Source organism: Sabethes cyaneus, chromosome 3 (assembly GCF_943734655.1).
Source record: "Sabethes cyaneus chromosome 3, idSabCyanKW18_F2, whole genome shotgun sequence".
NCBI classification, from domain to species: domain Eukaryota; kingdom Metazoa; phylum Arthropoda; class Insecta; order Diptera; family Culicidae; genus Sabethes; species Sabethes cyaneus.
In genome coordinates, this window is record NC_071355.1 from 94660057 (window position 1) to 94682264 (window position 22208).

Here is a 22208-nt window from a genome sequence, read left to right on the forward strand (position 1 = left end):
GGATGTGTGGTATGCAGCCACCTGATAAATAAGTGTATAACACGTATCGTGAAATATACGACAGACTGCGCATCAGCATATCCCTCAGCGCCAGCCCGGAGTCGTGCTGTTCGTTCTTCGGTTTCGTATGCGCTGTGAGTTCGGACATCTTTCGGGCATTGTTCGGGGATGTTGCCATGGTACGATGATCTTGTCCCTCATTGTGTAGTTAACCTCCTTGAAGGTAAGTTGTGTGTTCTAGATGCTGCATGTTGGGTGATTCCCAGCGAATGGCCAGTTTACACAAGTTACCTTTATCGAACTGTTATGTGATTGAAAAAGCGCAAGAGGTAGAGCCTATATGTAACCAATTGTTACACAGATGTTTTATGGAACATCAATGCGCGTTATCTATCCATTCGCGACTACGATACTAAAAGAGATTTTAAGTCTGTTCGCACTCCCACGAAATCCTATGCCGCGTTGTCAAAACTTGCGTGAAAACATAAACAAAAATACTTCCTTCTGTTTTTTTCTCGCACAAAAACCAATGCGCGTTATCTAAATACAAGCAGGTATTCGCGACTACGACACTAAAAGAGAATTTATGCCTGTTCGCACTCACACGAAATCCTATGTCGCGTTGTCAAAACTTGCGACTACCGTGGACCCCCGTTCGTTTGACCGTTTTTAATCTGAACACTTTTTAATTTGAACCCCGTTGGTTTGCACGACGTGCAAATTAAAAATGGTTCAAATGTCATTCTCAATATGACATCATTTGCTTATGCAGATAATGCATAAACACGATTTGTTTGTACTAATCTAGCATGCTTAATCTGTTTCACCTTGCGTTTTCCCAACGATTATGGTAGAAATCCGGTCGGATAAAGAAATATTCGCTGCTTGCAACTGCCAACTGATTCAACCCACAAAAACAATAACAAAGAGTAGGGCAACCAGTTCACACAAGCTCCAGCATATTTAGGGTTACCCAGGGCTATGGTGTGCTTGTCAAACTCCATATATTCGATGCGTTACTAACATGCACCAAAAATTTGGCTCTTAGGGTTACCATTTTTTCCAAATTAGAGTGACCAAGAAATTTTTGCAATATTTTTATAAATTTTTTACTTTCAATTAAGGCGTTTTTTTAATTGGTTAGAAATTGAAATAACTGCGAAGAAAAAATTTGACTATAAAACTAAATCGCTTGTGAAACTTTAAGCTCGTTTTAATTAATTACAATAAAAATTCATTATGACAATTATCAATGACCTTCAAACAAAACAAGTTTGGTTAGCTTATTACGAGTAGACTGAATGCTTTTTACTATTGAGTATTTGTGTTTTTATGAAGCACGAACATTGGAAGAACTAGGATTGTTGTTTTTGAAATACTACTGCAAATACTAAATAGGAGAAATTTTTTATGGGGATGATGATTTCGATGCTAGGTACGAAATTTTCGCTTGACACCACCCCCCTGGGGTTACCAGTTGTTCAAATTAAAAACTAACCCCGTTAGTTTGCATGAGGAATCGTTCAAACGAACGGGGGTCCACATTAATGGTGTCTAACAGTCGACTTAACGAAGGGCGCTATTGCAGGAAAAGCGCCCGTCTGACAGGTAAATTTGGTGCCAACCTTGTCGAGATGTGCTGAGATGTTGGCAACAAAAACATGGCAGATGGCACCCATCCAGCGTTGCCAACCTTCCAGATTTGTCTGGATTTTCCAGACTTTTTGATGCCTAATCAGACATAAAAAGACGTTTTCCAAACATTGTCTTCCATTGGAGCAAATGGCAGCCAGACTTTTCCAGACACTTTTATTCTCGTTTTCCAGATTTTCGTAAAAACCGGTTGGCAACGCTGCACCCATCGCAAGCCCCTGTAATCACCGTAATGTCGAGCAGTTATTGTTCTTTTAAGGCAGATAAAAAATTATCTTTAAAATATCTGGCATCTCTGCTTAAAACGTCAAACACAACACAACAGCCAAACAGCGATGCCAGATCAGCGGTTTTCCCGCTAGATTTAGCGGGATTCCAAGTCGGATAGCGGGACTTATTAACCAAACAGCGGCTAGCGGGAGTCTAGCGGTTTTTTAAATAACTCAGCGGGATTTTAGCGGGATCTCGATTTAGCGATATTTGGTAGGCAAAAAGAGTGCTGAAAGAGAGGTTGACAGCAAAAAACTTCGTTTATTGACACTCTAATGTCTGCTCGTGTATTGGCAGATAGTTCAGTATATTCTGTTGATTAGAAAACTCCATGTTTTTTGCCAAGAATGGAATCAGTTCTGACAAATACTCATTAGAACTTACTGAAAAAGAAGACCACCAAACCAATCCGTTTTGCGTATTCCTAATTTTTCCACAAATTGATTCGTTGCGAATGGCAAAATCCAACTGATTCATGAATTGGAAACAAAACAACACAAACAACTTATGTTTCTATATTCATCATAGTTTGCTATATACCGCAGCATTTGTATGATAACAAACCCAAAACAAATCGGCTGATGAGCCGATAAAACCGAAGTCTAAAAGACAAATCGGTACATTTTTGCTAAAACAAAACATCAGCGAGAACAAAGAGCCGATGCGTTTTACAGATATTTTTGAATTTTGGCTGCTTATAAAAATTGAAACATGTCTTCTTTTGTCACCAAAAACCATAACCATTTGCCAGAGTTGCTGAAATTTTGCATGATTTTTATCATAGCTAGACAAAGAAAGAGAATTTGTGCTAAAAGCTTCTTTCGAAATTTTCGCATGTGTTCTTAGACTCCTTATAATGTTATCACCCCTATTCTGTGTTTCGAACAAACCTTTATTTCGTTCGACTTGTTTCGAACGAGATGTTTTGCCCATTTGATTTTGCTGGCGGAAATATCGTTCAAAAAAACTTTCGTTCGAAATACCAATTCGTTCGAAATATAGAATAGCGGTGCCTATGAAGAATAACAAGATATTTCTTTTTCTGTTTCCTGAAGCTTCGTCAACATAAATGCAGCAAATTTGCATAATGTTCATTCAATTGAAACCGCTCAATTTCAGCAGATCATCTTCATTTCAAATGCAAGCCTTACTGAAATGAATATTTTTAAATTTTAATTCTGTACCAGAAACGAAAGAATAATATGACTTTTGATTCAGTGGGATTTCTAGCGGGAAATAGACTCTAGACAGCGGGATTTCAGCGGGAAATCAACCTCTGGGCAGCGGGAAAATGGGCAATCGACCTGGTAACACTGCAGCCAAAACCCCAAAACAAAATAAATCAAATAAAAAGTCAAAATTTTGTAGTTTACACTTTACAGAAACATTTTATGAATTAACGGCCTACGAAAACCTTTTTGGAAGAAGCATTATGTCTGATGGTGAGGATAGTGTTTATAGTTAAAAATATTAAATTACATGACTATATAATTTGTATAGAGGAAGTGATCCGCCGGCGTTTACAAATCGATGGAGACGGAACTGGAGATGACCGACGATTAAATGATTTGTTAAAAACCTTCGTAAAATGGTGTAATTCGACTGATAGCGCGGAGAACAGGTAAAATACATTTCTCAGATACTCTATATAAATCACATCTCCAAAAGTAAACCAGCCAGATGAAAACTATTTCCCTGTAATAACACTTGAAAACAGAATCGGTTTGTTTACCGTCGTTTGCAAAAATATGCTATATTTCGCTAGCTTTTTTGTATTGTATTACCACTTAGTATAAAACCCTTATTTTAGTCAAGCTATTCATGATCGTCTTTTGGCACAACTTGCGCAGTGCGAATTTGCTATGAAAAAGTCGGACTTCTGTGCTAGTATGATGGAGCAGGAGCTGAAAAATTACGCTGCCATATCTGATACCATAGAAACTGGCATTGAGACGGCCAAAACACAAATCGTTCAAAGTAAGCAGAATTTAGTACTTGCGAAAAAAATTCGAAAAAATCGAATGGAATACGATGTACTGGCTAAAATAATCAATCAACAGCCGGATAGAAAGAATACTATTAAGGAATTGGATTCGCTGAAGCAAGAATTGAATCAGTTGCAAGAAAAAAAGGCTTCACTCGAAAGGAAGCTAGGAACAAAGAAAAAAGATTTCACCGTTTTGATGAGGTCTATCGTGGAACTGCAGAACAAATTGGACAGCGTTGCAGAAGACATTCAAGATATTGCTGACGAAAAAATGTCTTGTGATGATGAACCTATTATTTTAACTGTCGATGATGTACCTAGCCCGGAGGGCAACGATGTAGTCCTGTCCACCCCCGAAAAGACATGTTAAATTACTTTCAAACCTAATAAATAAAGAATAAATTGACATATGTTTGGCTTAGTAAAATACGAAAAATTAAAAAAGAAAAACTTACAATGACGAGTGATGCCTTTACTGATAAAGTCTGGAAGTCGTGTGCGAAATACGTATCTGTCGTGAATAAAATTAATAGTGTAAGTTAAACGCGAAAGTTTTTCTTTCATTTCATTTTTAGGCATAAATTGTTAAGAAAGTTTTATTTTTAATTTCGACGTTTTTGGTACATGCCGTATTGTTAATGAAATGCGGTTTTCTCTTACTAGTTGTTCATCAATTTTTACTGCCGTGTTTTCCTTAGCTAAATTAGGTAAATTTGCAACACTCTCGTCTATTGTATCTTCTTTGATTTCTGCTATAGAATGCAAATACTTATGATACATGTCATCCTTGATGATAAGCAAACTTCTAGGTCGTATCAAGAGTTTAGTGACTGTTCGTTGCCTTGTTTCACTATTTTGCTCATGAGGCTCATGAAACTCGAGAACAGTGTGCGAGCCACACGAAATAGTAGTTATCGTCGGATAAAATAATGGTCCGTCAAGATGTGGCATTATGCCTTGACCAGCGAGGTACTCGTTCACAAGGACGTGATTAGCCTTTTTCCCTTCTTCGAATACTTCGGTTAAATCGTTGACTCGATTGACGAATGTTCTTAGCCAAGCTGGAATCTCCTCAGCTATCATTCCTTTAGGGTGTGGAACTCCGCCATAATTTATTAGTCTGCGATGAGATAGCTGGGTCCACCGTGGTTTGGGAGTTTTGGTTATCATAGAAAGGACAACAGACTCTTCATGAGGCGTAATGAAATCGGGGATGTAGTAAACCGTGGGTGGACTCTAGATATTGATGATACTAAGTAACTAACATGTAACTAATTAAAACACAGGAAAAATCTAACCTTTACAACTTGGTACTGTTTCAAGTCCATTGTTATTCTGAATACTTAATTTGAGTCTTATTGTTGGCATGCATCTACTGGTTAAATATTTCTTCATGCGTATCTATAACTGAACTGCTAGCCATCAACCAACGAACATCAACGTTGTTATCGACGGAATAAGAGTGCAAAACTGGCTGGTTGGGTTGGCTCTAAGCAAAAACTTCCCATTGATGGAATGTTTTTGCTCTAAGTTTGTTTTTTTTTAACCAGAGATGCCAGATTTTTCTACAAAATGATAGCTACTCGAAACCCGAAAAAAGTGCTCGAAATTCGGGTGAATATTAAACCGATGTGAAGTAGTAGAGGTGTGGAGCAACGTACCGTTTGTTTGTGTTAGCAGCGCATATAATGTAAACAGCAAGAGTGACGTCAAACTCGCACTATTCTTCTGCGGGCATAAAAAAGCATAAACATTGTGCCGTACAACGTTGGCACTTAAGGCCCAAACACAATGCATACGGATTTTACTACGTTGCGGATATTTGACAGAAAACCTATGAAAAAACTGTCAAATTGCCGCAACGTAGTAAAATCCGTATGCAATGTATCTGGGCCTTAACAGACCTATACTTTTTAGCATATTACGAAGCCAAACGTGCCGTGCCTGCCGTACCTTAGTATTACGGCGCTTATGAAAAATCCGCTTGCAGCGGCGGTGATAACGCGCTCAGGATATAACCGCGAGATAAACGCAATATTAAAATTTTATGGTTTATGGTTTTATAGTTTGCACTTCTACAAAATAACAGTTTTGTAGTATGGTTTTGATGAAAAACAATTGATTCAGTAAATTTTCATGTATTAAATTATAGAAATTTGCTCTGCGGTGATCTTTTGATGGTTTGGTTCAACAGTGAAGATAACCGCGATGTGAAGATTTTTCCTGCAATCTGCAATAATATTGCGGCGCTTATAATAAATCCTCCTGCTGCGGCGGTGGTAACGCGCTCAGGAGATAACCGCGATACAACCGCAAAATTAAAATTTAGGTTTTCTGGTTTGTTGTTCAACAAAATATCAGTTTTGTAGCATGTTTGTGGTGGAAAATAATTGATTTGGTAAATTTTCAAATATTAAATTACTATAATAAATCATGCGGTTATCTTTTGGTGGTTTGGTTCAGCTGTCAAGATAACCGCAATGCGAGGATTATTCTTGCAATCTGCAATAGTGTACATAGATATTAAACCACAGAGAACAGACATCCAGGCTAGAACAAATTTATCGCGATTTTCTGTGTAAATTTTTCTATTTTTTGTGTGTATTTTTTTTGTTTTGCGTGTAAAATTCGAGCAATTTTCAGCGCCGCCTAGTCCATGAATCGCCATACTAAAATGGATAAACTGGCAACCGCGTATTGTCGTTGACGCTGCTGCTGATACTTACGCCGCACTGTGGGATGAAACTCAAATCTAGGTGGACAAAAGTAATTACGCTAAAACCGTTAGTCCTATAGGTATATAGTATATTCGGAGTAAATTTTTTATTTTAACTTCCGCATTTTTTGGTGTATACGACATTAGGGTGACCATCATAGAATGCGAGTGCAATATATAAACTTTTTTATGGCTTAAGTTAGCCGTATAAAATGTTCAACAAAGTTAAAGAACATTAAATTTTAAGTAACTTTGCTAAAGAAATGAAAGTTCTATCTCTTATAGTTGATGGGCTGGATTTAAAGCTTTTTGGTCGGGGTGGTCCTAAAAAATCCGTTTTTCCTTTATATCTTCTTTTGTATTTATTTCTGATAAATTTTGCCTTCTGAGTACCTTCACACGCATGGAAAACGCACATTTTGTTTCAAGGAATCAAGTTGCTATCTCCATCAGTTACGAAGCTACAGGTTTTTTTTTTCAAAAAAAAATATGTTTTTTCAAATGCCAATAACGTAAAAACTGCTCAAAAGCAGCAAATCAAATTTTGTATAGATGTTTAGTAATATATTGGCCACCGAAATTAATTGAGATCACATCGGACCAGGTCGGCCCTTTTTTGCTAGACTGTATTGAATAATGAAGTGAAAATTACCGGTTTACTTACCAAAATTGCAATTTTTATGAAAAAAGAATGGATTAAATAAAACGAAAATAAGTCTAAATGCTTGTTTTTATCTTAATTATCTGTATTCTGCTTATGAAAGTGGCTCTGTTTTTTTTCGAGCTGAAAACCCTTTTATTTTAGGGGATGTAAATGCTGTAACATTAATTATAACTGTGGTCGCCGAAAATATAACAGTAATACTCGTTGAAACCAGGCTACTACTTGATGGTTGAAAATTGTTAAAAAATGACAATTACTCTTCAAGTACCTCAAAACAGTGGACCCTCGGTCGTCAAGGCACAAAATTTTGACGCATGGCTCCACTGTAGGTAATTCCAAGGCTGGTTCTCTGATATTACCAATTGGGATGATGTCAGAAGAGGCACAGGAAGCAATTAAAGCGATATATAGGCAAGTTAGAGAATGACATAGGGTAGATGCTCCAGTAGTTGTGGTAGTACCAGTAGTGGTGGAAACTCGAAATATATCATAATTTTGGCGGATTTCGAGATAATTTCCGTTTTCTATTGTTAAATATATATTTGTTAACAGTTTTATCTAAGATACACAGTTAAAATTCAAGATGTTGGTGCAAAAATTACAAGTTCCTTTTCAACAGTCCAATAGAGTGCAATTGCTTAAGAAATTCGTAACAATCCATAGCATTTTAACAAGCATACGTTGTTATCCACCTGCTGCCATGCTCATTACAAGCGTTGCTAAGGCGGTAAACAACATTCCACTATTATAGGCAAATTTTCCACTATTATAGGAACATTACCACTACTTTAGGAGCACATACTAATGTCAGGAAAAGCAATATTTTAGATATATTAACAAGCAGAATGGTATAATTTTGGTATGTATTTAAAGCCAACACTATGATGCACCATATTATCATGTAGTTCAATTGGAAACTGATAAATTGAGCGTTCAAATTGTCTTTACACACTATCCCCCGACATAATCCCTCCATTACTGGAGCATCTACCCTACACGAAAGTTTTCGAAACACGAAGTTTTTCGAACTATCGATTTGGTGAGTACGATGCTAAAGTTTGTTAATAGCAAACATTAGAGGTATTCCAGTTTTCAAGAAACTTTAATCGCCCTGAGAAGTTATACCGTTATTAGTTATGCTTGATTAAGATAAATACAATCATTTAGACTTATTTTCGCTTCTTTAATCCATTCTTTTTACGAAAAAATTACGAATTATTTAAAAAAAAATGCTTGTAGCCTCGGAACCGAAGGAGATAGCAATTTGATTTCTTCAATCAAAGTGTGCGTTTTCCATGCATGTGAAAGTACTCAAAAGGCATGATTTGTCAGAAATAAACACGAAAGAAGATATAAAGAAAAAATCAATTTTTTAGGTCCACCCCGACCAAAAAACTTTAAATAGCTCCAGCCCATCAACCATAAGAGATAGAACTTTCATTTTTTTAGCAAAGTTACTTAAAATTTAATGTTCTTTAACTTTGCTTAACTTTTCATTCAGCTAACTTAAGCCATAAAAAAGTTTATCCAGCTTTTTACGAGCCATAATGGCGGACGGGTTCGTAATATTTGAACAGCATTTTTGACTTTTCCTCAATACATCGCACGTTTTCTTTCTCTACATTCCTTTAGTTTTACCGTGAACGCGCGGAAAGAAAACGTGCGATGTATTGGGGAAATGTCAAAAATGCTGTTCAAATATTACGAACACGTCCGCCATTATGGCTCGTAAAAAGCTGGGTTGCCTTTTTAGTTTGACAATCAGATTACCATTTCGAATCGATCACTCACACATATGCGCATACAGTGTAAATACGTAATTTTCAAATGTGTGATGTTTACCACGAGCACTGCAGCGACACTGGCATTCTATATATATTGATTCTACTGTTAGTTCACACCGATTGCCCAAGTATGAACTTGTTCTAGTAAGTGGATAGTTCTTAGTTCGATTGAGAATTTCGCTACTAACGATAATTTCAAAAAGCAATTGAAAGCAGCAGACAATAAGCTTGTAGTCAGAGCCGTAGAGTGACATTGTGGCGCCCTTGTCGGAAACCCAATTTGGCTCCCTCTCGTTCCTAAATTCAGTGTTCCTTCCAGGTTTATTACTTTTTCGTATTCGTCCCTTATCCTGTAGAGTCGTATTTCACTGGTTGGGCCACCACCTCGGCCCAACTAGTGAAAGTGATTCGTTAGTTGGGCCAACTGACAGAAGGGCAAGATTTCATGAGGGGTGCATGCATCATATTTTGCTGGTGTTACAATTTTGTAAAACGTTGAATCGATATTGAGCTGTCGGAATTTTTTTGTTTGAAGCATAAAATGAGATGTTTGTTTTGAGAACAGGAGTAAGGTGCACATAAATAAACATATGGGTCCACGGTCCAGGTCCATATTCCACGGGAAATTTAGTCAAATTTCTTTTTCTTTTCGAAATATTTTTTTAAGTTCTTTGTTAAAAAAATCAACACGAATTTTTTTATTTCGATGTTACTGTTGGAATTCGAAAGATATGGGTTTTAAAGTATTGTAATCCGAAAAAATCACTATTTTTTAAATGCTGATTGTAAACATAGTTTGTAATATTAAAAAATGACTTTCTACCAGATGTGTTTACTATTTCACAAGCTTTCAAAATTGGTATACCATACCTCCTCTCGATTGTTTTTCAATAGTTAAATATTGCCTTTTTATAAACAATTGCAATTTTTTCAAACTTGGAACTTTTTTTCTCCTTTTTTTTTTATTTTAACATCTTTCTCGAAGAAGCATGAAAAATTTGGAAGTGGAGAAATGAAAACTCTAGAAGCTATGAATTTTTATATCGAAGTTGTTACGATATAATTATATCAACGGGTCAGTCCCGGCGCCAGTGGTTAGCATTCACGCCTCTCACTATAATAAAAAAATTATATCGATGAAATGCGTATGTTTATTCCTCATCACGTATATCGCCTCCAAAATACCACGGATATGCCAATTTTGTAGATCAAATACGATTTATTAGCGTGTATATACGTACGTAATGCTGATTTTTAACTTTTTCTTCTTATATATAAAAATGGATTTCTGTCTGTCTGTCTGTCGGGATGTTCCTTATAGAATCGAAAACTACTGAACCAATCGGCGTGAAAATTTGCATGTAGTGGTTTTCGGGGCCAGGGAAGGTTCTTATGATGGTTAGAGAACCCTCCCCCCCACTATGAGGGGGGCTCCCATACAAATGAAACACAAATTTCTGCATAATTCGTGAACTGATCAAGCAAATGGAACAAAATTTGGCATGTGGCTGTTTTTGGTGACAAGCATTTTTTCTATGGTGAATTGAGATCCCTCCCCTCTTTAGAATGGGAATTATGACTCTTCTCCCCTTAAGAGGGAGGGCTTCCATACAAATGAAATACAAATTTCCTCATAACTTTAGAACTAATCAAGCAAATGAAACTAAACTTGGCATGTGGGTGTTTTGGGAGGCAATTTTTCTATGGTGCATTGAGACCTCTCCCCTCTTCAGGAGGTAAATTGTGACCCCTCCCCCCTATAAAAGGGGATGCTCTCATACAAATGAAATATGTACAAATTTCCTCACAACTAGAGAACTAATCAACCAAATGGAACTAAATTTGGCATGTGGGGGGTTTTGGAGGCAGGAATTTTTTTATGATGATTTTAGTCGCCTCACCCCTGTGGTAGGAAATTTTTGTGTAACTTAAAAACTAATCGAACTCGACAAATTTAAACTCTTCCATAAAAGATTAGTCGAAAACAAGATCACCAAAAATTATCAATTAGGTTTATTTATTTTCCTAGGTCTACTGACCTCTATTACTTTCTTTCAGCTGGGCCCGAGAGAATAACCCCTGCGAAATGGTACTTTTCACGAAAACATTTTCCATGAAACGGTACATCGCGCGTAAGGTTTTTCGCGAAACTCTTTATTCCGCGCTATGGTCAACCGAGAAGCGATGTTCCGCAAAACGGTATGCGGCGAAAGGTTATATAATGATGGCGAATATTTTAATGCTATCCGCTTTATTTTATCAGGCTAAGCAATGGGGAGAGTTGTTTTCTAGTTTACTGTGAGGAAAATTTGTATATTAAACCACCCATGAACTCCTCAGAAACTTGCAAAACTCGAGATTGCGACAAAGGTCATCCGAGATTCACGATTTATGAACAACATTTATGTCAAGTATCTTTAAAATAGTGCCTAAAATTGTATATAATTACCTATGCATTTTTGCCTCGTCCTTGAATCGCACTTTTGCCCCGCTAGGCGTTTGACGGGATTTGATCAAATTATGGATAAGCGTAACATATTTTGTAAATTCTTCTCACCGCATTTTCAAAAGAGATATGTGAATGACGTAAAACGCTGCTACAATTTTTCAACAAGTAATATCCTCCTGTTGATATCGTACTTACCGTATAACGAAATATTACATCAAACCCTCTCTAAAAAACATTTACACATAACTCAGCAACCATGCCTCGTAAATAACAAATGTTTACAATAGATTCAAGCCAATGAATCAATTTACTCGAAATCTGCACTGATAAATCATTGAATCGTAATTCACACTTTTACCCCATAGCACTGTTTCCCCTCTTTACTCCATTATTTTTTGTTATTTTACCAACTATGTCAGCCAAAACAAACCAAAATAGTGATATGTGTTATTCGATTTTCTTAACCCAGTTTGATATCAATTTTATATTATTTTGCCCTTCGCGTCTGCTCGAGTTACCAATTGAACTTGTAAAAGAATAAATAATTGATACATAAATGAATTTCTTTCTCAGTTCCGAAAAATGAGCATTTTCTGTGTGTGTGTGTGTGTGTGTGTGTGTGTGTGTGTGTGTGTGTGTGTGTGTGTGTGTGTGTGTGTGTGTGTGTGTGTGTGTGTGTGTGTGTGTGTGTGTGTGTGTGTGTGTTTGTGTGTGTGTGTGTGTGTGTGTTTGTGTGTGTGTGTGTGTGTATGTGTGTATGTATGTGTGTATGTATGTGTGTATGTATGTGTATGTATGCGTGTATGTATGTGTGTATGTATGTGTGTGTGCATGTGACGCTTTCAAACTCACTCACTTTTCTCGGAGATGGCTGGACCGATTTTAATGTTCTTAGTGTCAAATGAAAGGTCTAGATGTCCCGTAGGTCGCTATTGAATTTTATTCTAATCGGTTTAGTTCAAAAGTTATGCATAAAAATACGAAAAATATGGGACTTCATTATCTCATAGGTCCCTTAACCGATTTGAACAAAATTGATTGCATATGAATGATGATGTATGTGTGTACAATTTGCAGTTTTGGTAATTTGCATTGAAATACAGGAAAAGTGATGAAGAGCAATTTCAGCTTAAATAACAAAAGGATTTGATTCGACTATTTTTGATTGAAATGAAATTTTTCTGATATGTTGGATACCACACAAGGACTCATTTTCCAGGAAACTTTTTTATTCGTCAAGCGTAATTTTTCAAACGGGCGTATTTAGAAATGAGGTTAATATGTTTTTAAAAATTCATATCTCAAAACCTACTTATTTGACCAAAATGACGTCAAAGAAAAAATTAGTGTATTTTCAATAAAAAATTTTACTGAAAGAAAAAGCTTCATATTTCGTGAAAACCCATTATAAAAATCATAAAATAAGAATTACCTCAAAACATATTCCATTAGATTTGTTTCATATTTTTTTAAAGATAGCCTAAATTATACTCTAACATCTGGTAAAGAGCTACGAAAAGAAATTTTGTTTTCAAACCGAATTAAAAAGTATTTGGTAGCACTGCCGTTAAAAAAATAATATTTTTTAGGATTTCTTGGTCAATTTTCTTTGGAAATGTGAAGATGATTTTTTCTTAAACCAAATATTTCCTGAGATCAGGGCTGTCATTCGCTCACACTATGCGCCCAATGTTCCAATATTATGCCTTGTCGCACAGAGCGATTCGGCAACACACCTCTACAGCTAATATGCACACAGCGTACGAGCGAAAGCAGAGTGGGAGCGAACGACAGCACTCGGTGAAAATCGCCCAGTGAGTGACAAACAGCACTTGGTGCTGCCCTTTGCCACACTCCGTGGGGAATTGCGCAAAAAAATTGTTTTGTATTTACAAATTTTGTGCCCTTTTAAAAGTGAAAATACACGCTGCACTGAACAACTAATATGGTCTATGTTAAGTTAGTACGGATCAGGCACCACAACAGTAAAAATGTTTTTTTCAATCACACCACTTCAAATGACCCAGCGCAGGGTGTACAATCCAGCCGCGCAGAGTGCGGCTCTTGGTGTGGTAAACAAGGTTGCCAACAGGTTTTCCCGAAAATCTGGCGAACACGAATAAAAGTGTCTGGCAAAAATCTGGTGGTCAATTAGTCCGATGGGGAGGCGTTTTCCTGAAAAAATCTAGCTCGTTTTGCTCACCGTAGATGCAAAATTTCGTGCAAAATTAGAAGTGATGACCTTTTTGCAAGACGGAGTATCAGAAATCTGGCAAAAATCTGGCACATTGCCAAATATCTGGAAGATTTTGAGCTTTGTCTGTTTGTCTGGCGCGCAATCAAAAATCTGGCAAAATCCAGATTTATCTGGCATACTGGCAACCGTGGTGGTAAAGCACGCAGCAAATTTATCACTCTGCGTTTGCGACTGCCTTTTGTTGGTGCGCGTAAAACAGGAAAGAGCGTGTTTAGCAAAAGAGACACTGAAGGGAATTTGTGGGCGAACACACACCGCATGGCGAGTGTTGTGTTGTTTAAGAATGTGTGTCTTTTGGTCTGCGCTGCGGTTTATGCCACCTCTGCTGAGATACAAGCAAAAGAAAATAAAAGGGTTTACCAAAAACTTGTTTTCTGTAAAAAGTAGGTGCTCCCATCAACCGTGGGGAGGACCAACCGGTGCCAATTTTGGGTTTTTGCTTTTTGACCTAAAACGAATAGTCTGACAAAATTTGCTTCAAATCTGTAAAGGTCGATTACATGGTTCTCGGATACTTGGTGTAGAATTACCCTCTAGGACATAATTTTTAGATTTTAACATTAACTTGAAATAACAATAACTTGAGAACCGCTAGGCCTAAGAAAAAAGTCTATATGACATATTTTGTTCAAAATTATACGCAAAATTTAATTTTTTTGAGTTTTATTGAAAGAAAGTAAAATTTTCGTGTTTTCGAAAAATTTGTCCAATTTTAAAGATTTTTTTTTAATTCAAAGGAGTGTCCATCGATAACACTTCAACAGATTTTAGAGCATAATTTAGGCTATCTTAAAAAAATATAAGGAAAATCTGAAGGGATATGTTTTGAGATAATTCACATTTTATGATCTTTATCATGATTTTTCAAGAAATCTTGAAGTTTTTTCTGTCAGTGTAATTTTTTTTATTGAACATGCATTTAATTTTCGGCAACTTTTTCATTGACGTCATTTTGAACAAATAAGTAGTTTTTGAGATCTGTTTTGTTTTTAAATATTACCCTTTTCTAAATACGCCCTTTTGAACAGTTACCCGTAAAAAATTTACATTAAATTTTGTAGTAGAAACAATGCGTCTACAACACTTTTTATTGCGGACATTGAAACTTATGGTAAATTAATTGTAAAAGTGTCTCAAATTCAAATTTTATCAAGAATTTTATTCACATTTTTGTTTCTTATTGGCCATTTTTCATCTCAAATTTACTGTCTTTTTTAATTATATTTTATTTTATTGCTTAAAAAAATTACCATGAGAGGACGATAATTTTCACTGTAAATGGAAATTTTTGTTCGCGAAAAAAATAGATTTTTTCATTGTTAAGATACTTAACAACCCGTCATTTTTATGGTAGAATCTCACAAAACCATGAAAGTTATAGTGGACTACAATAAGTTTGATTATCTTTTCTAACGATTAGTTTTATCATTCTTACTGTATTTTGTATCCTACTGTTACAATAATTTTTATCTTCGTGTTATGGTTATTTTTTTTTCGGGTACACTTGACGAAAAAATTAAGTTTCATGGAAAATGAATCCTTACGTGGTATCCAACACAACAGCAAAGTTTCGTTTCAATTAAAAAGAGTCGAAACAAAAATGGCTCTTTTTCCAGCGTTTTAAGCAGGAAGTGCTCTGAAACATTTCAATCGTAATATTCTGAAGCATAGTGTGAATGCGGCTTCCGAAAAAAGCTGTGTTTTGTAATCATAATTTAACAATTATCCAACACTGAAATAAGTTTAATGACTTTAAGTTAACCCATCTGATAACATTCCAAAATTTATTTTTAATCATTGTTTTCCCGTGCTACATATACTCCCGGTGTCAAATTACAAAATGTTTTCCTTCATGTCCAAGTTGAAGTTAGTCAACGGGCAAAGTATGTCTCATTTTCCGCTTAACATCGTCAGAGTTGCGTATGACAGGGCAAGAACTCTTTTCCGTTTCTTAACCGTAGCTAGCGAGGAATGGATGGTTGCCTACTGTGATGAGTAGGAAAGACACGACACTTTTTCTGAAAGTGCCATCATCGTTTAACATAAAACATCTGCTTTTGAGAAACTCGGTTATTTTTTGTGGCGACTGGAGTAACGTTTTTCACTACCATCCAAACCGTGTCGAAGGCGTACGGCCACGGTGAATGATGAGATCATTGAAAATTTGCGCCCGATGAATAGATCTCCTGCGAAGGCAGCCGCTGTCCGATCAGTGATCCGAGCGCGGCAAGGGACATAGATGGGCTATTGACCGCATACTTACATGAAACCGACTGCCAGCCAACTTGGTCGAGGTATCAAAAGAAGCCGATCACACGATTCCATGAAGTACTCAACACGTACTCAATTGTAAGCGTTTATGTTAATTTTTCTGTTACTGAAGTAGTTTCTAGCGAGGAGTGTTCTCCATTATGTTTGCCCCATGCATACTCAATGGCGTTGGGTTGAGCCGAACCGTATAGTCAGTCTCAAGAGAGTACGGTTTGAACTGACTATGGGCAAGCTCATTGGAAAGCTCTTACCGGTGTATAAACGTGAAATAATCCATTTTTAACTACTGTTTCAAAGAGTTCATTCTAACTACTTGTTGGCGTATGTGCGGCAATTTTCATTGTTTATAGCCGTGCGGTCTCTGTGATGTTTTTCGGAAATTGGTGGTACTATTCAATAGAAAAGCAAAGCTTTCATTTCTGTATTATTTTCACTTGCCTGTTTGTACTTCATGTTGGTACTAGAGTGGCTCACAGAGTGGTTACTATTGCTTTGTAGACCGAAGAACTACGCCTGTCGCCATAAATCAGCCATGCCACTGGATGCTAAGAATAATCTCCTAGAATATCACGCAGATAAGTTATTTGAACTATGTTAATTAGATTGGATTACACGACACACGAGTGTTTATCTTGTAAAATTCAAATGGAAAAATACTTTTGTATTTAGAGACTAAATAGAAGAAAGTCTAGACATTGACAGTAAACAATTTAGGATATTTAATTGAAAAGTGACAATTTTAATTATACGTTACAATTGTAACAAAGTAACAGTAACAAGTATAGGTAAGTGTCTATGGCGAATGACCAAATGGTTAAAACCACATTAAAATAAAAAATAGCATAAGTGTTAAAGGCGGTTTAGACTCCATATCGAAAAGCTTTTCCGTATCGGTGATGAAAATCGAATTATATAACTAATATAAACATATAAACACCTAAAGCAAAGCAAAGCCTAGGTGCTACATTCCGTTATCGAAACTTGACCTTCTGTTTTTTTATACGACAGACTTCGCAGCCAACTGTTAGAGTGCAGGACAATTGCAGGGCCAGTTGCTACGATCATATTGACTCTAACAGCCTCTCCCAGTCGAGATTCGAACATACGACGACTGGCTTATTAGGCCAGTGTCATACCTCGGAGCCAACTGGGAGGCATATAGGCACACCTAATATAGGTAAAAAACGATCAGTCAGTAGCTTTAGGGTCATTATATTATTGTATAACTCAAAGCTGATTGTTGTGAGTGAAATAGTTTATTCTTTTCGCGTGTAAAACTGTATTTCTCCTGACCAGCATGGTTTCGTACCAGAAAGATCACTACATTTTAGTTCACTACATTTACATTTACATTAGGCCGTATGAATAAAATAGTTTGCTTTGCTTTTCCCGTGTAAATCTTATGGGATAGTTTGGTTTAATTCTTTTTTTCATACGGCCTACCCTACTAACACAGATGTTACAAACCAGTTGCTTCACCCGATAATTTCAGTCGCAAATCAGTTTCTACAACCAGAAGTGCGCAAAGTGTGCCGCTTGGGTATGATCACAATTGGCTCGAGCAACCAAATCAACGGCGTGTACGCAGATCTTAAGTCAGCATTTGCTCGGATTTATCATGATATTGCTCTGAAGAAGTTCGTCAAGCAGGGGTTTTCTCGACGCTTTTGTCGCTGGCCGGTGTCATACTTAAAGAACATCATGCTATAGGTTAAAATCGGATCATCGCTCTTTGATATTTTCGTTAATGAGGCTAAAGTTACTCAAGATAGCAACCATGGCCCATTGTCATTTTCGCTATTTTTCTAATAATGTGACAGTTAACTTAACAGTAGATGTAAACTGTAAGGTATATGTCGAGGATTTAAAAATATACGCCATTGTGAAAGGTTTGGCCGACTGCCATCACTAGATAAAATCGCGGACAAGACACAACACTTATAACTCTTACAAAATGGTCAATGCCGCCTATAAAGTGCTGTCCCAAATCCTACCGACTATAACCAATTGCGAACATAATTGTGGGAACTTATCAAGCCGGCTTCGTCAAAGATTGGTTTACAACGGATCATATATTTACACTGCGGCATATCCTCCAAAAGGGCCGTGAATACAGAATTCTCACGCACCATTTGTTCGTTGACTTCAAAGCCGCATATGATACCATCGACCGGAAAGAGCTATGGAAAATAATGAACGAGAACAGCTTTCCCAGGAAACTCATCAAACTAATTAAATCTACGATGGATGGTACACAGTGCTGTATGTACTCTTCTTTTATAGCAGCTAGCGGCTTTGACCAAATAAAAGGCGTTTTATCCTATATTTTCGATTTAAGGAAATTTAAATGACAATATCTAAGGATTATGCTCGATTAAAATTGATTTTTTTCTATCATAAACAAGTTATTTTCATGTCAAATACGATAACATATTAAACAAATAGTAAGGGTGAATATCTTTGGATTCCGTTAGGTTAGTGGGAATCTTTTTCTATCAAAAGAAAGTAAGGGTGCTGAATGGATTCGTCTATGGCGGGTCTTCGTCTACTTGAAAAAAACAACAACTTTAATGCAAAGTACATTCAAGCTATTTTTTATCATTAATATTTATGGATTGTCTTTTCGTTATTGACGAAAAGATAATGTAACAAAACCGCTACTTTTCACTATATTTAAAAAGTAAAAGACCTCTTGGTTTCCCAAATTGTTTTGAATATGACGAAGAGAATCTGCTGATCGCTCGGATACTTGAAAGTTTGATCCGTGATTCAAATTATTTTCACATATTTTGTGAAAGTTGGATAGCTCGTGCACACGATTCAACGAATAGGTAAATAGTTTTTTGTAGGTAAATGATTGTTGTTTGATAGACGAAAGAAATCTTGCATATGACGAACTCCCGCTGGATCATGAAAATTTGTTGTTTCACTAAGACATGTAACATCCCAATATTACCGTGCCGTATCGAAATCCGTACACCTAAGACCTAGACAATTTAAAATGGTCAATATAAAATTATGGAATTATAAAATGCAATTCATCACATTTTCTTTTGACAGTTTGTTGCTTATTTTAACATTATTTGGGGTCACTGGAAGCTAAAATTAATCCTAGTTATAAAAAATCGAGGACAAAATGTACAAAATCCGTACACCTTTGATTCAAATAACGTACACCATATTTAAAACTAACTAAAGCCCGTTTATTTATGAATCTAAGTCCGAGTATGCTTGATCTTAATAAATTAAAAGTTAATTGCTATGTTGTTTTTGTTTATTCGACTGACTGCTTCATAAAATATACTTTTCTCCATAATCGAAGCATTGTGTTTCACTCCTATTCATCTAAGAGTCACTTACTCGCACAGAGTCCACACTGGAATGAATATTTTCGTATTTGAACCAAATTGTTATTTGTGGTCGAAAAGTTAAAATATTAAGTTTGGTGCCGATTGGCCCTAACCTCTACCCATGGGATCACCTATGGTAAACAAAACCTCGTCAAATCCTCTTACATTCCTTTGCATATACCTCAGGAAATATTAGGCTTTGAAACAAACTTTCTTACATTTTAGGAGTAAATTAACTTGACATATAGACAGTATATCTCAATTTTTCTTAATTTTTATTGCAAATTTTACGGAAACAAAAAAGTTGCAGAAGGGACTCCGTTATTTCGAGAGTGCCGATTCAATACGGTAGTCTCTTATCGTAGTGACCGGTACTGCAAACTATCTCGATGCTTTACTAAAGGATTTTCCACTATTTATCATCGCAATTGCCATCTTCCAGTATAACGACATATGTTTAGCTTTAGTCCTTTCTATTTTCTTTTCAAAACATGGATTAAAGTTGGGTAACTAAGGATACTGCACAGATGTACGGATTTAGATTCAACTAGTAAAACTGATTCAACATCCGTACAGTACTAATTATGATAAATAAATATTATTTCGATGCTATCTATACCTATAAAGAAGGATTTCTGTCTGTCTGTCTGTCTGTCTGTCTGTCTGTCTGTCTGTCTGTCTGTCTGTCTGTCCTGTGTTCCTTATAGAATCAAAAACTACTGAACCAATCGGCGTGAAAATTTGCATGTAGAGGTTTTTGGGGCCAGGAAAGGTTTTAGTGATGGTTAGAGACCCCTCCCCCCACTAAGAGGGGGGGCTCCCATACAAATGAAACACAAATTTCTGCATAACTCGAGAACTAATCAAGCAAATAGAACAACATTTGGCATGTGGGTGTTTTCGGTGACAAGAATTTATTCTAGGGTAATTTGAGACCCCTCCCCTCTTTATAAGGGGAATTATAACTCCTCTCCCCTTTAAGAGGGGGGGTTTCCATACAAATTTCCTCATAACTCGAGAACTAATCAAGCAAATGGAACCAAATTTGGCATGTGAAAGTTTTCGAGGGCAAGAAAATTTTCTATGTTGAATTAGGACCCCTCCTCACTTTAAGAGGGGGGGCTCCTGTACAAATGAAATACCAATTTCCTCATAACTCGAGAACTAATCAAGCAAATGGAACCAAATTTGGCATGTATGTGTTTTTGGAGACAAAATTTTTTTCTATGATGAATTGGGACCCCTCGCCACTTTAAGTGGGGGGGCTCCTATACAAACGAAATACAAATTTCCTTATAACTCGAGAGCCAATCCAGCAAATGGAACCAAATTTGGCATGTAGGTGTTTTTGGAGGCAAGAATTTTTTCTATGATGAATAAGAACCTCTCCCCACTTTAGGAGGGGGGGCTCCTATACAAATGAAATACAAATTTCCTCATAACTCGAGAACTAATCAAGCAAATAAAACCAAATTTGGCATGTGGGTGTTTTCGGTGACAAGAATTTATTCTATGGTAAATTGAGACCCCTCCCTCTTTATAAGGGGAATTGTAACTCCTCTCCCCTTTAAGAGGGGGGGCTTCCATACAAATTTCCTCATAACTCGAGAACTAATCAAGCAAATGGAACCAAATTTGGCATGTGAAGGTTTTCGAGGGCAGGAAAATTTTCTACGGTGAATTAGGACCCCTCCCCACTCTAAGAGGGGGGGCTCCTGTACAAATGAAATACAAATTTCCTCCTAACTCGAGAACTAATCAAGCAAATAGAACAACATTTGGCATGTGGGTGTTTTTTTTGGTGACAAGAATTTATTCTATGGTGAATTGAGACCCCTCCCCTCTTTATAAGAGGAATTATAACTCCTCTCCCCTTTAAGAGGGGGGGCTTCCATACAAATTTCCTCATAACTCGAGAACTAATCAAGCAAATGCAACCAAATTTGGCATGTGAAGGTTTTCGAGAGCAAGAAAATTTTCTATGGTGAATTAGGACCCCTCCCCACTTTAAGAGGAGGGGCTCCTGTACAAATGAAATACAAATTTCCTCATAACTCGAGAACTAATCAAGCGAATTGAACCAAATTTGGCATATGTGTGTTTTTGGAGACAATTTTTTTGTTGCCGGTGACCCGCCGTCGGAAGCGCCGCCCACTGGGGGGCTTGCAAAACTCGAGATAGTGACAAAGATCATCCGAGATTCATGATTTATATTTATGTACAACACAGGTTAATTTGTGGCAATACGAAGTTTGTCGGGTCAGCTAGTAATGAATAAAATATAGCTGTACAACGATAATCATCTATTTTTCAAATCGATTTTCGGGATTTGAGGCAGGAAAATCACTTGAAGTACGCTTTACACTTGATTTTATTGAAAGTGATTTTCTTAGCAAATTGCTAATGACACAGCAAATAAACACGGAAATCCGATAGGCTTTTACAGTTTGATTTTTATTAATTGTATTTCGTGGCCTACTGCCCAAGTTTTGACATCGATATAATGCTAATAAAAAACGGCTCTGGACCTGTTACTAATATTTTGCATTTAGACTGTTTTAATACATATATTGAAGCAAATTCTATTAGGTGTACGGATTTCGAAGCTGTACGGAATTCGATACCGCATGGTATATCAGACTGAACACTGAACACTGTGCATGCACTGGTAAGAAGAGTCAGATTCATCTCGTGGCAAAAATTAAGCAGTGCAAGAAACAATTATTTTGAAAAACTAAAAATAAAGTTTGGACTGTGTTTACGCGTGACGAACATGGTCCGTAATCCTATCATTACGAATTTCAACA

The 22208-nt window shown here is 36.6% G+C and overlaps 2 protein-coding genes across 2 annotated transcripts; one reads left to right on the forward strand and one right to left on the reverse strand.

Moving 5' to 3' along the window:
- The first annotated feature begins 3260 nt into the window (after positions 1-3260).
- LOC128743088 (THO complex subunit 7 homolog) lies at positions 3261-4443 on the forward strand. The gene is made up of 3 exons (XM_053839608.1): positions 3261-3365; positions 3424-3544; positions 3734-4443. The coding sequence occupies exons 1-3, from the start codon at positions 3356-3358 to the stop codon at positions 4278-4280; spliced, it is 678 nt and encodes a 225-aa protein (XP_053695583.1). The 5' UTR covers positions 3261-3355; the 3' UTR covers positions 4281-4443.
- Positions 4444-4495: 52 nt separating this feature from the next.
- LOC128739889 (alpha-ketoglutarate-dependent dioxygenase alkB homolog 6) lies at positions 4496-5387 on the reverse strand. The gene is made up of 2 exons (XM_053835391.1): positions 5209-5387; positions 4496-5146 (listed from the first exon to the last, which is right to left on the reverse strand). Exons 1-2 carry the CDS (start codon positions 5236-5238, stop codon positions 4496-4498), a joined length of 681 nt encoding a protein of 226 aa, XP_053691366.1. The 5' UTR covers positions 5239-5387.
- Between the last annotated feature and the right edge of the window lie 16821 nt (positions 5388-22208).

Bases quoted from the DNA above. Each gene is read 5' to 3' on its own strand.
- LOC128743088 (XM_053839608.1), top strand. The intron at 3,545-3,733 runs GTAAAATACATT...CCCTTATTTTAG, and splicing joins ACTGATAGCGCGGAGAACAG to TCAAGCTATTCATGATCGTC.
- LOC128739889 (XM_053835391.1), bottom strand. From the start codon at position 5,238: ATGGACTTGAAACAGTACCAAGTTGTAAAG. The intron at 5,147-5,208 runs GTTAGATTTTTC...ATCAATATCTAG, and splicing joins AACAGTACCAAGTTGTAAAG to AGTCCACCCACGGTTTACTA.